This window comes from Aplidium turbinatum, chromosome 4 (genome assembly GCF_918807975.1).
Source record: "Aplidium turbinatum chromosome 4, kaAplTurb1.1, whole genome shotgun sequence".
NCBI classification, from domain to species: Eukaryota; Metazoa; Chordata; class Ascidiacea; order Aplousobranchia; family Polyclinidae; genus Aplidium; species Aplidium turbinatum.
The window spans coordinates 3,865,987-3,879,867 of record NC_137475.1 but is presented as its reverse complement, the minus strand read 5'-3'; the positions used below and the strand labels follow the sequence as shown (position 1 = coordinate 3,879,867).

The following is a 13,881-nucleotide window of genomic DNA, read 5'->3' as shown; positions in this document are numbered from 1 at the left end:
ACGCACACGGCTAGTCTCCAATCGTGCACTGAGCCCTTCACATGTGATGACAGCCAGGTGGATGATGACGACTTTCCGACCAAAAAGGAATTTATCACTCCCCGAATGAACGAAGCGTTGAAACTTGATTTCAAGGGGAAAAGCTTGGAATCTTCTGGATTGGCAGACTCCAGGATGCACCAACATTAGCGACACGAGCATTAAATATCCTGACATCTTTTTCAACAACGTATCGCCGTGAACAAGGATTTTCAATTGTCTTCGGAATGAAGACAAAGAAGCGCAATCGCCTGGATGTCGAAAGTAAAGCAAGAACCGCCCTCAGTACAAAGCCCAGGATTACAAAGCTGGCGGCTGAAGTCCAGGCTCAACCTTCGCATTGAATGTTTACCACGCATTGTTATCTTGTATTCAGTAAGCTATTGTATTGTATTTGGATTTCAATAGTTAGCCCTTTGAAATACATAGCAATAAACACTTTTGTTTTTGAAAATTGATCGTTGTGGTAATTGGCTCACTTCAGGGTGGAGATCAAGGTAACAGCCAAAAAAAGGTTGAGAACCACTGCTTTAACTGATAAATTACAAATCTTGCTTTTTGTAGCCTACACACAATATCTAAGATGTAGGCTACTGCAGTTTTACGTCCGAGTCAGCTATCAAAACGTGTTGTCAGCATATCGTATGTGATTAATGTTATATATTTACATTATAATCATTAATTTGAACACTTTCAATTAATCGTAATCCGACATTTTGTTGGTGCATCGCCCAAGGAATTGTTTAAGCAAACATTAGGTTGACTTGAAACGTCTGAAATAAAATGTAAATAAATAGTAATTTGCTAAGAAATGGAAGAACTGTTTGAAAAACAACATTTTCAGCAGATGTGGACAGTTGTGACCTTTCAATGTGGGCTAGGTAGGCCTACCAAACGACGAGTTAATGTAAAGACGCTTCTTGGAAGTCTTGGTTGTGCAAACATCTCATTTCAGACCAACTATTTTTGTATTTAGTGACATCGACCATGCCGAGTAAACAGGATTTTATTACTGAGCAAAGTTTATCTGTGGTCCAAATTCTCTTTAGGCCTGTGTACTGATTGTCCAAATCATTTTAATGGTAAACTTAATACAAACAGTAGAGAAACTTTGTAGAGAATAAGTTACTTGTCGTAATACAGTTGTATCTTGTTTGCAAGGATGTGGAATAAAGTAAAACTGATTAAAGGTGCATGGTAGTCCAGTAATGGTCGCAGAGCATTATGGAGGAGGACCTTACATGGAAATTGGAACTGCAATCTCTCTTGTTTTCAGTTTCGTCACCAATGGGTTTATGCTGTACGCTTTACTTAAGCTACCACGAAGATATAACTTTCCGCGTTCTGAGAAAGTCTTGTTAATGTCCTTAGCTGTGTGTGGATTGGGAGTTGGACTTTTTGTCGGTCTTCCAACACTTATTTCAGTGTTTGATACTTTCCATGAGGAACATGCTTCAACGTGGCCAAGCGAGGTAGGCTTTCTTATGTAACAACTTTTGTTTTTATCATTCAAGTTATTAGAACTATTCGTAAACTTAATCAAGAGTTTATACCTAACCGCTTCTGACAAAATACAATTAAGTTTTCTGAATCAATAGTAGGATTTTCAAAATTAAAAACAACTTCATTACGCATAATATCAACCTAGCCTATTGTATATTGTCAGAAACCTTCAAGCATAGGCTACTTTGATTAGGTTATAAAAGTTATGTTTCTGACCTTCAAAATAATTTTGTTAAAGATTTTGCTCATCAAACTACTTAAGGCCATATTTATACCGCTTTAAAAACAGCCGGTCGAGGAGCCTATCTCTGTGCAAGAAACCACTCATACTTCCAGTAGCTGATCTAGCAATTTTCGGCTTTTTAAAGTAGAAACTGTGACAATAGGCCTACTTCTATAAAAGGTCGACACTTCGAAGCTTGGGATGCATCAAAAGGGTTTTGTGTTGTCGATCATTATTTGGAATGGCAATTTTAAATCAACGAATTTATCTATGCAATTTCGTTAAAGTTTATGAAAGAAGAAATAATGCTACCCTCTCGCGCTTTCTTGAAAAATGTCTTTCAATGGTTGATAGAAAAGACTTGTCTAACATTAAATGCTTGTGAAACGTAGAAGATGTTTGATATTGGCATCCAGCAGCTTTGGTAGAGATTGTCCAGGGCATCTGAGATGCATTGCATCTGAGATGATTTTATACGTTATTCAAAAACGTTATAAAAATTTTTGGGGGCTTGCACTCGGAAGAAAATCGACAACGCCAGATTTTTTCGGAGAAATCTTGTTTGTTGAAGACTTTTGCTTTCATCCCAGTGTCTTATTGGACAAAATTAGGTTATTTTTTTTCTGTTTTAGTTTTTGTAATTCAAATCTGATGCAACTGCAAGCTTTTGGAGGTTGGTTTTTTCATAGATACCAGACACACATTATCTTTGGAAAACAGGTCTATTTCATGCAAAGTAGTCGCAAAAAGAAAGTTACTGCTTGATAATGATAAAAGCACTCTAGGAAATATAGGTATATATGCCCTACATAACTGCAGACAGTGGCACAGCGTTTCGGCCTTTTGGCCTTCTGTGCAGTAGGTAGTCCGTAGTCTACACTGGGTATGGCTACGGATATATATACCTCCGTGTGATGTTTCCCATTTGTGGAACCCAAAAAACTCACAAAATAGTAACCTACTACCGCCAACCTTGCCAAAGTGCTCAAACTGCAAAATAGCTAGGCTACATAAGCTAATCATGTTTCTGAAATGATGAGATTTTGACCAGATATTTTGTGTTGCAATATTGCTTGGCCAAGGCACACAATGATATTAATATTTTTAAATTCGTTCTAATTCAAAACATCTTTATGGAGGTCAAAAAACATAACCATTACAATACTGACTAATCGTCTTCTTTGCTGGAAAAAAATTGCACATATGGTACTGTGACATTATTCAAATCGATACAAATTAAACTATCATATTTCAATTATACCTTTCACTAAGATAACTCTGTAAAGAACAGCCTTATGCTATAAAAGACATGTGTTGATAAGGAGTGCGCCAGATGTTTTTAAAATTTCAGATTAAAATGACATTTTAACCTTCAGCTGCATGTACAATTGTACTCATTTTAATTTTAAAATACGACCGTTTTTTTTGTAGTTTTATTTTTTCTAGAAACTAAGAGACCAGAAATTTCCTAAAATCTTCACATTTCTTTTATGTGTTAGTTTTTGCAAAGTAAATTTCAGCAAAAAATTTTCACACATTTTTTAGATTGAAGATCGAGTTGTTTTTGGACCCTTTACAGGTGACATGGGTACACTTGTGCCCGTGCACATTATGTATCGAAGTGACGCCAGAATACAAAATATAAAGACAAGTTTGAATGTTGAATGAAACAGAAGTGCACTAATGATTTATATGACACAAAATTATGAAAGAAAACTTAATTTAGGTCAAGGGTCTCAACACGCTGCCGCGCATGCGGCCGCGATGCATTGTTAACCCTTTTTCCTGTGACGTATTTTCGCCAGTTGACTTGCGGACGGGGAGGTCGGTTCTACACTATCAGTTTGAGCTCGTGTAACTCAAAAACTACGCAAGATAGATCATTCAAATTTTCACATGGTGTAGATAATTTACCTGACCACATAACATCGAAACTCTTTTGCAATTTGTTTAACAGCGCAACTTGAAAAATCAAATAATTTGATGGTTGGTCATATTTTTTTATTTGACTTGAGAAATTGCTTCGTAATTAACTTATAATTGAGTGTGACGGGTTAATTCCATTGTGTAGATTTTAATCTCTTACGCGGAGACGTCGTCCACGCTTCAATGAAATCGTAATTGGCGTCCGACTCGCGTTTGCTTGTTGTTTTGCCGGAAGCATTGCAAAAAAAATTTGCTTTGTTGCAACATTTGCAGAGAATGAGACATAATCACGGCAAAAAAAACTATTTCAAGTTCTTTTTGAGCCACATGTTTATAGTCTACACTTTTTCAAACGTACTGTCATTACTTGATATTGGAACTAAATCAAGCAAATTTTTTTTCACAAAAATGAAGTAAGCTATATTTACAAAGTGTTATATTCTTGAATGAACCATAGTTTTTAAAAAAAATAGTTTGAACAGGTTTCATCTGCTAGAACAGTGGTTCTTAACCGGGGGGCGTGAAGCATCTCTCAAGGAAGGCGCGAGCTCTACAACAATTTCAATTTTTTTAAAATTACTTTAATGTCCTAGGACAGTGTTTTTTAACCTTTTTAGCGCTCGTACCCATTGAGCTTTCATGAAATTTTCTCGTACCCCTGTCTACAATGGCCGACGGAAGTACCGGTAAATAAAATTGTAATAGTAGGAATTAAACTCAGTGTATTTATAACTTACGTGTTGAACGTATGCATTAAAAACAGTCTTGTAAGTTCAACAATATTGATCAGTCAATCGATGAACGGCTATTTTGTTACTGCTTTTCGTCTGATCATGTTGAAACGAGGTTCTTTCTTTGAGATAAACACACGCATAACATCTCTTGGATCCAAACGATTGCCTGACTTAGTTTTGATGTTTACAAGAGTTGAGAACCCAGTTTTACATAGGTAGTTTTACATAGGTAAAAATCACAAGGATTTCTAAAACTTTTTTGCTAACTGGGAAAATGTGTTGAGTTGTGCACACCAGAAGGCATCCAACTGCATTAGATCAAACTCCATTTTGCTTTTACCACTATAGCTTTCATTTCAATAAGATAGTCTTTCATTTGGTCATTATCATCCATAAAATGTAGGCTGAAAATAAATAGGCCTTGCTTCCATCACTGAGAAGTAGAAACCTCTCCAGTATATAGACATATACAAAAGTGGCTTGTTACGCATTCTTCACACATATGCCTATAAATAGCGTATATTTTCACACTACATGTCGTACCCCCTGCTTTGATGCTTCGTACCCCCAAGGAGTATACGTACCTCTGGTTAAGAACCACTGTCCTAGGACCTATGTTGTTCGTCATATTTTGTATTTTATCTTATTTTATATTGTATTCAGTAATTCTTGCTTTATTAGTTAGACCAGAACTTTACAAAACTATTTTGCGTTGAACTTCTTCAGATTTAGCAAATTTTCTCGACGCTGCTTCATTTTTACTTTTTTGTTCAAATCGCTTTTTTACAGTTTTATTTACTTACTGCTCGATCACCCTCCTTGATATTACAGGTACTAATGGCCTGTTTTATTTACTTAACGATCGATTGCTTTTTTACACTTTTATTTAATGTTCGATCACCTTATCAGCCTAATATCAGGTCACATGAGTGCTTAGCAATAAACAGACAAAAATGCAATTTTTTTGTATGATACTTATTTAAAATCCAGGGGGGCGCGAAGCACATGACCATTATAGAAGGGGGGCTTGATAGAAAAAAGGTTAAGAACCACTGTGCTAGAAACTATAATTGATATCATCGCGAAGGATCAAATAGCTGCGAAAATCACTTCAAGCAATTCTTTGGGGTGATTTTCATTATGCAAACCAATCTCAATACACATATTTTTATGCCAAACGATAAAAATCGTTCTTTCTTTTTTTCAAGGATAAGGAAAACGATCCGTATAAAATATAATTCAATTCAATATATTTTCCTTATTTTGTCAGATATGCATTTTGTGTAACAATGCTTTAGAAAAATTGCTGAGTATGGTATAGCGTTTGAGATGCAGTCAGAGAATACAACTCTATGGTTGATGGCGTTATTACAAAAGCCAATCTTTTGTCAGGGAAATGTATTCGAAAACAAAAAGGCACAAAAGCGCTGACTGATAGATTACGTTACGATACGTTACAAAAACGAGGCATTGATTTCAGATTCTTTCAACTCAACAAACAACTTTGCTCCAAATGACACAAACGTCCAAATTTATGGAGAAAAAGATATAGGCCTACACCGTTTTGTGAAAATAAGCTTTTGTAGACCAACATTTGAATGAAAAGTTTGAAATTATTGAGTTGGTCCTAATAGTGTTTCTGCTGAGATATATCAAAACTTTTCAATCCTCGTATAAAAAAATAATTTTGTAATCTCTCAAGCAACTGCAAAATTACCATTTAGGTAAAGATTCAGTGATGATAAAATATGCACAATGCTTGTCAAAGCACAATAATTTAGCTGCGCGTGTTTTTCCACAAAAGCCAAGCAGTTTAGATAGTCTGTGTCAAGTTCTTTTCAGTATCCATCAATCTCTCGTTTTCATAAAACATTTTCACAACATCCATAGATATTCATGTGAATATAAGTGTACACTGCACAGGTACATGCAAAAGTTTATTGGCGGGTCAAGAACGCACTCCTTGCTTTCGGACAAGAAATCAAGAAATATACCACATTAGTCTGTTTGTTTTATGAGATAAACAGAGTTTTGTCAAGAATTTTCCCACTGCTTCTTGTTACAAGTTAGAAACAAAATGTATTGGCCATAGAAAACAACGTAAAATTACATTTTTTTCAGCAGAGCTTATCGGGTGCTCTCTTATAATTTCAAAGAAACTCAAATGTAATTAAAAGATTAATCAAAGCAACTCAAAACTCGAGTTTGCAAACAAAAGGCGTAATCATTACGGTTGAATGCTTCACAACAAAGCCAACTCATGAGATATCTGCGTCGCAGACCACGCACTGCGGCGCTCAGTAATCCTATTAATCCGTATAATTTGAAAACAAAAGGGCTAGCTAGTAGCTAGCTAAAATATCAGAGTATGTTATGAAAATCATGTAATATCTTTAAAACTATAGACAATAGCAACGTCATTTAAAGTGGAATAAATACTTGAATAATTTTTAGGAAAAGTCAAGAAATTTCAAAGCTGTGGATCGCGCAGTTCTTTAATGATATTGCTTTGAAAAGTACCAAGTCCCCACCGACCCCCCCCCCACAGGAAATAGGGTTAAAACAGTACATATTTTTGCTATAGATTTAGAAAGATTAAATGAATTTTAAAATTGTTTAAAAAATTTGAACATGCCCATCAAACTTCACACAACTTTTTAGCACTACTGTGGCACCATTTTATTGCCTGCGAGAAACTCGTATTGTTACATTACAATGACATTGTCTATTCACTCGTTGTGTCGTTACCGCGATAGTCCCCTTGGCATTTGCTGAAGTCAGTTCTTCAAATGTTTATTTTTTTTTCGCTTTTAAATGTTGATTGCTAGATTTTTATTCTCCAAATCCGTCGTTTCATTTGCGTTCTTTTTTGTTTTCTTGTTTTTTTTTGTTTTTTTTTTGCGTTTGTAAAGTGTTATTTCATCTCTTTTTTCTTGCGACCTGCCTAACATGTTTGGTATGTTGTTACTACCTTTTTTATTTCTTCACTTTACTTTTCGTCATTAACGCGTCCGGAACAAAGAAAAAGCTAACTAGCTACAATAGTCGAAATACCAGCACGTCAATGAACGGGAAAGGTTTAAGGCATGCCTGAATAGTAGTTTATGTGGTAGGTATAAGTCTGTAGCTAGCACGGCCACAGCCCACCCACATCCAAATAAAAAATAAAAAAAAGATAAAAACAGTAAAAGTGTAATGAAAACAAACAGAAGCCCTCTGATTAATTTCTAAGTGTTCATATTGGCCTCAGAGCAATTTGAGTTTGAGACCCTTGATCTGGGAGATTCTAGGTGATTATAGTCAGTGTCATAGTAATACACTATGTTTTTGTGGAAGAGTGTGCGTCACACACAGGCTGAACGCAAGTCATGCACCCCTTTTGCTTTCTGGTCTCTGCAGACATAGCAACTGCAAGCAATCGGTGTAGCTGCTCTTCAGCTTACGTGAGGCTCTTGAGAGATAGCTACTTAATCTTTTGGCCGTGTCGTAGTGTAACTTCCTAGCAAAGGTGGGCAGTAACTAGTTAAAAAAGTAGGCTAACTAGTTACATAACTAGTTACTTTTTGAGTAACTGTAACTTCGTTACTTTTCTGAAAAAGTAACAATAAGCTGTAGCTAGCTACTATTTTAGCGTTTATCAACAGTTACTAGTTACAGTTACTTGATTTCCCAAACAAAAATTGGTCGTTTGATTTTCAGTTTATGGCAGTTTATTTGTAATGGTCACATTATTTGTTTGGAGAGATTATAGACATTCGGCGACAAGAAGTGAGGTTGTGTACAGAAAGGGGCTGTGTAAACTGCGAGATAGGATTTTGCGGTGTTCTATAAGGATTGATGTCTGTGACGCCACAATCCTTTGTTTGTTTCCCCACTTAGCTGTCTGTTTTGAGAAATTTCAAGCTCTCCTTTTTTGTAAAGCGATTCTTTTTTTTGTAGATTGTGGTTATATACAGTAGCTTTGAACACCGGTAGACGAGGTAGTCAGTACTCAGTAGTCGAAATGGAAAAGTTTCTGTCTAAAGTATCTGAGACTGAAACAAACCCCACTAGTAATATGACCAATACGCCAATCTCTGGACATTCTGCAATCAGAAGAGTAAGGCATATATGGGCATGACGAGGAAAAGACTACAAGAACTTCGAAACAACAACAAGGTGGCTGTCTGCCTGCCATTACTTACCCCAGTGGTTCCCAACCGGGGGGGAATTCCCCACTAGGGGGAATTTTGCAATTTTCAGGGGGGAATTTGGTTTTAAGATTGTAAACCTTTTTAAGCCTAATAAGTTGGCCTAGAGTAGAGGGTTAAAAAGGAAATTATTGTTGGATTAACTCCCGATTATTTAAGCAACTGTGCACTGACATGGATGCAGACCATCGCGTAAGCCCTACCTAGGCCTACTTTTTTTCATTCCAATACTCGATGGCTTTCAAGAGGAAACGTAACCAAGCGAGTGTTTGAGCTCAGAGACAAGCTTAAACTATTTTTTGACCTTTAAATAAAATTGGAATTTGTTTCATTGCTGAATGATGACAGATGGATTAAATTCCTTACTCATTTGGTACATCTATTTGATCCATTGAAAGAAAGAAATCTGAAAATGCAAGAAAAAACACCAATATACGGTATATATTCAATCGCCATTTCCGTTCAAAGCAGATTGCGCATCAACATGGGTTATCTGTATCCATGAGCCATTGACATATTGATACCAGGTGAATTTACAAACTGTACTGCTTCCTTCTGGCTCAAGGCAGGTTGGAAGAAAGTGATTGATTTATGTCACTGTCATTAGGAGATTGTCTTAAGGTAGCCTACTAGAAGGCTCTGCTGTCCTGGTCGCGGAGGGACTACGTTTTGTCTGGCCACTAACTTTCGACCAGCCTGGCTTGGGTGGCCCTTCCAGGAGCAGATGCCAGTACAGCTTAGCATTTTTAGATGCTTTGGAAGCTTTCACCAGCAAGCTTGGTAATTGAAAGAGAAAAGTTAGAAGGAACAATTGAACATGTTACTATGTTTAAAGAATTATCATCGGTGCTGGTTGTTGACGGCAAAGAACAAGTTCTTCCAGAGTTGGAAAAAGAATTGATTTTGCAACATATCACAGCATTAGAACTAGAATTCATTCGATATTTTTCTGAAATTTATGACGATGAGCTTGATTTAATACGAAATTCATTCACATTGTTGATGGAAAAACTTCGCGATAAATTGCAGAATGAATTTTTAGAGCTTAAGTGGGATTCTTGCAAGGGACGTATTCAGAGAAAAATCAATCACTGGATTTTGGCCATTAATGTGTAAATCCTATTCTAAAGTGGAGAGGGGTATCCTTCCGTTTGATTCCCCTTGTCTATGCGAATCAGTTTTTCAACGTTTGCAAATGAAAACAAAACGGAGAAACTGATTAGACGTGAAGAATGATATTCGTTGTGCTTTTTCCAATACTCTTCCAGCATTCATGAGTTGTCGAAACAAAAAACACAAGCTTCACACAGACTGTTAAATGCATTGACTTTTATATTTTGAATGTATTCTTTGAATAAAATACTTTTCAGCAATGTTCTTCATAAATTAAATTATTTTAGTATGAAAAAGAAAATTGCAGGCTAAACAGCTAATAAAGTTTAGTTTATCTTCCAAGACTTGGATTAAAATATGAATTTAAACGAGTTTTTAACAAACCAAATTTATAAGGGGGGGGGGGGGGGGGGGGGGAATTTAGATTTGAATATCCGCTAAAAGGGTCCACCGGATAAAAAAGGTTGGGAACCACTGACTTACCCGATTGTTGGAATCTTTGGAAAACAGATTTGGCCATGTTTATAATGATAGTGAGTGCCAGGGCCGGATTTAGCTGATGGGGGGCCCGGGGCACTTTTAGATTGGGGGGCCCCCTGCAAACAATTTTTTCACGCATACGGCGCGAAAAACCCCCTCTACGTCTATAGTAGCATTAATCCAACACTGCACAGCATTTTGCAGAAACTTCAAAGGCTGAAAGAAAAAAAAGTAACACAAAATCACATTTTTCCACGTAGAGGGGCCCGGGGCACCTGCACCCTCTGCCCCCCCTAAATCCGGGCCTAGTGACTGCCAGCTAGCTGCTGCGTTTCATCCACAATTCCAACATTCTTGGCTTTACAAGGGTGAAGAAATTAAGACGGCTCTACATCTCAAAATTGTTAACCTATGACAGAACCACAGCAATTTCAACATTGACGATGCAGCAAGCAACCGTGACACTGATGTTGACAGGCATGAAACAGATTACTTTTTTGCTCCGTTTTTGAAAACACAAAAAAAAGGAAGCGAGTGCCGCAAAACTTTTAAACGAATTTCTCCAACGTAACCCATCAAAGGCGGTTACGTCTGATGCATTCCCCAATGACGCCATGAGGCGTTTGTTCTTACGATACAATACCCCTATCCCCTCCAGTGCTGCTGTTGAAAGACTGCTCAGTGGTCTCCCTTGAAAAGGACATTTTGAAGCCAAAGCAAGCTGGACTTAGCAATCAACATTTTGAAATAGGCCTACTGATGTTTCTGAAAAGAAATTGGTATTGTGCCTCTTCGTTCATTTTAGATACGGTACCCGTATAAAAATATTGACACGCCCTACTGCTTATCACGGAATGTCCTGTGCATGTCATATTTTCGATTTTTTATTGTTTCATATTCGGTAGGCGGACGTTTTGGGGTTAGGTTATGGATTCTTAGAAACGTTATACATAGTATGTGGACAGCTAGCAGAGTGGTCGTTGTTTTGTAGTTAGGCAACAGCTACGAACAAAGTATCATCTTGCCCTTTATCATATATTTTTCAACTTGTATTTCATACAAAGAAGAGTAGTTGTAGATCAGCTGGCTACTCATATGAAACCATTTTCGTTGAAAAGTAACTGTAGCTAGTAACTGTAACTAGTTACTTTTTAAAAAACGGTAACTGTAACTGAAACTAGTTACTTTTTGAGCGAAGTAACTGTAACTCAGTTACTTTGAAAGTATAACTAGTGCCCACCACTGCTTCCTAGAACCATTTCCACTGCAGCTCTGCAGGAAACGTTTTTTCATCATCATGTGGTTGGCAGTGCGAGTTCCCATTGAAGGCATACAGTACATATCTGTTTTACAAGCTCTCAGAAACTTTCTTTGTTGGTCATTTTTCCTCAACTCTGGTTGTGTTTCTTATATGTGATAAAACGGTGCTAAGTCAAAGACGTCGTCTATATTATAGAATAACGCTAAAGATCAACGCAGTGTCAATCGTTTTAAATGCGTTCACTCAACATTTTGTTCACCCCGCCTTTGTCACTCAACATTCTGTCCCTTATTGTAATACTTGACAATCACTGGTTTGTTAGATTGTGTTGTCTCAACTTCTCCGTCATGTGCATGGATGATAAATTCAAATGATTTGCTTTTCTTTGGCACCTATGAACCTACTGTTGTATCTCAATGGTAGGCGAAGTTGATGTATCAAAATACTTCAGCCGCAAGATAACATGCTCAGCGTACTGAGAAAATATTTTTCTTAGCTTTTTGTTTATATATTGTTTGTAGGCTATAACATTATTTGTTTAGCTAAACTCGTGCTCTTTCTAATTTCTGCATAACTAGAAATTTATTCTCAATTTGTTTTCGTTAATTTTTGTTTATCTGGTTTTTATTTGATTGCTCATGTTGTGACGTCATGTTTGCGGTGATCCTTCAACGTCACTTTACGTAAAAAGATATATGTTTTTTACTAAATATTTTACAACTTGGAGCGTCCGGCCTTCCAACCGCAACAACGGTATCCTACCAGGAAATACTTCCTTCAATGTAGGCTACAACGTGAAAACCCTAGGCCTTGTTTTGTATCAACATGATGAAGAAATTGCGGCAATGCATCAAAAACATTTCTCCTTTTATTCACATTAGCCCTTTAGTAGACTATTTAGTGGCAAACTACTGGTTTAGTTTTTGAGACAAACAAATAAACTTGATTTTTTTATTTCAGTTTCCACCCAACTACTGGTGTCAAGCAGTTGGAATGCTTGGAATAATTTTTATGACATCATCGTCCTGGTTTATTGCACTCATCTCCATAAATCGATGCATCCTTATTACACGCGCGTTCGGTACTAGCATAACCTCATCAAAGCGAACCCTGGTTGCTCTCCAAGCAATTGTATGGTTCACTGTAACAATTTTCTACGTTATAATGTTCGTTCTTGTGGACGGTGAAGTTGGGTTGCCAGATTTTACAAAAGTTCCTGTGCCTCGGAAGAACTGCACCAATCCAATAGGACCAGATCGGATTTTTCAACAAAAGGCAAAAATATCAGTCATGAGGCATGCTTTACCCTCTGCACCTTTTCACGAAAACTTGGAAAGCCATTTCCATACAAAGGCAACTTTTACAACGTATGATCCTTTCACAGCCATAGCTTGCGGTCCCAATTGGAGGCAAATTCCAAATTACTTGTACTCTGCCATTGTTATATTCTTTGCTATTCCTATTTGTTGTGCCATTGTTTCATATTGCCTCATCTTGCGCATAGCTTACAGACAAGTTAGATCTATAAAATCGATTAGAATTCGTCCGTCAGTGGGCAGTGAAGAGTCCGATAATACTCAAACGGTTCCATCATCTGGACACTTGATGTCACCAACACGAGATTTCTGGTTAAACCACGTGACCTTAGCAGGTGGGGCCATTGGACTTCCAAATCCATCTGGGGAAAATCGGAGGCACTCCAGAAAAAATTGCTCACGTAATCCACTGCGAATTTCTTCCAAGTTGCGCTCCAAATCTGCCAAATTATTCAAACGTCATAAATCAACGTGTTCTGTTTTGCTGATATTGTTCGTATTTCTGTCAACTTGGTCCACCTACGTCATATATTTTGTAGTTGAGAGCAAAAGTTACTACAAATATGTTCATGATAGTTTAAATAGGAACCAATCAAACCATATTTCAGCTTGGAAACCTGAATTTCGGCTTCGTGTTTCTTATACTTTGACGTGGGTTACTGTTGCATTCCGAAATTGGTCTGTCATTATCTTTGCTTTGTTAAACAGAAAATTTCGACATTTTTTGAAGCAAAAATTGTGTTCATGTATTTTTCAAAACTGTCTTATCACTCGTATTAAGAGGTGTATCAAAATTAAAAGCAACAAGGTTGCACCAATAATTCCCCGGGTAACTAGCCACAGGATCTTGGCAATAAATCAGTCTGGGATGAATACATGGGGCGATTTTCGTGCAGACCGATCTCAATGGGCAATAACTGACAGGTCTTGATAAAATTTTTATTTCAGCATATATAAATTATTGTATTAAATTAAAGTTCCAAAGAATTATTTTATTCAAGAGTACCGATATCTAATTATAGGGTATCCCCAAGTGAGCATTTAAGATCGCTTTATGATAGGGCTACAGGATTCAAAGAGAAGATGATTTAGACTG

At 37.0% G+C, this 13,881-nt stretch overlaps 1 protein-coding gene across 1 annotated transcript; it reads left to right on the top strand.

Annotated features, from left to right (window-relative positions):
• The first annotated feature begins 1,247 nt into the window (after positions 1–1,247).
• Positions 1,248–13,513, top strand: LOC145768388 (uncharacterized). The gene is made up of 4 exons (XM_082579871.1): positions 1,248–1,511; positions 12,430–12,756; positions 12,823–13,120; positions 13,494–13,513. Exons 1-4 carry the CDS (start codon positions 1,248–1,250, stop codon positions 13,511–13,513), a joined length of 909 nt encoding a protein of 302 aa, XP_082435997.1.
• The last annotated feature ends 368 nt before the right edge of the window (positions 13,514–13,881 follow it).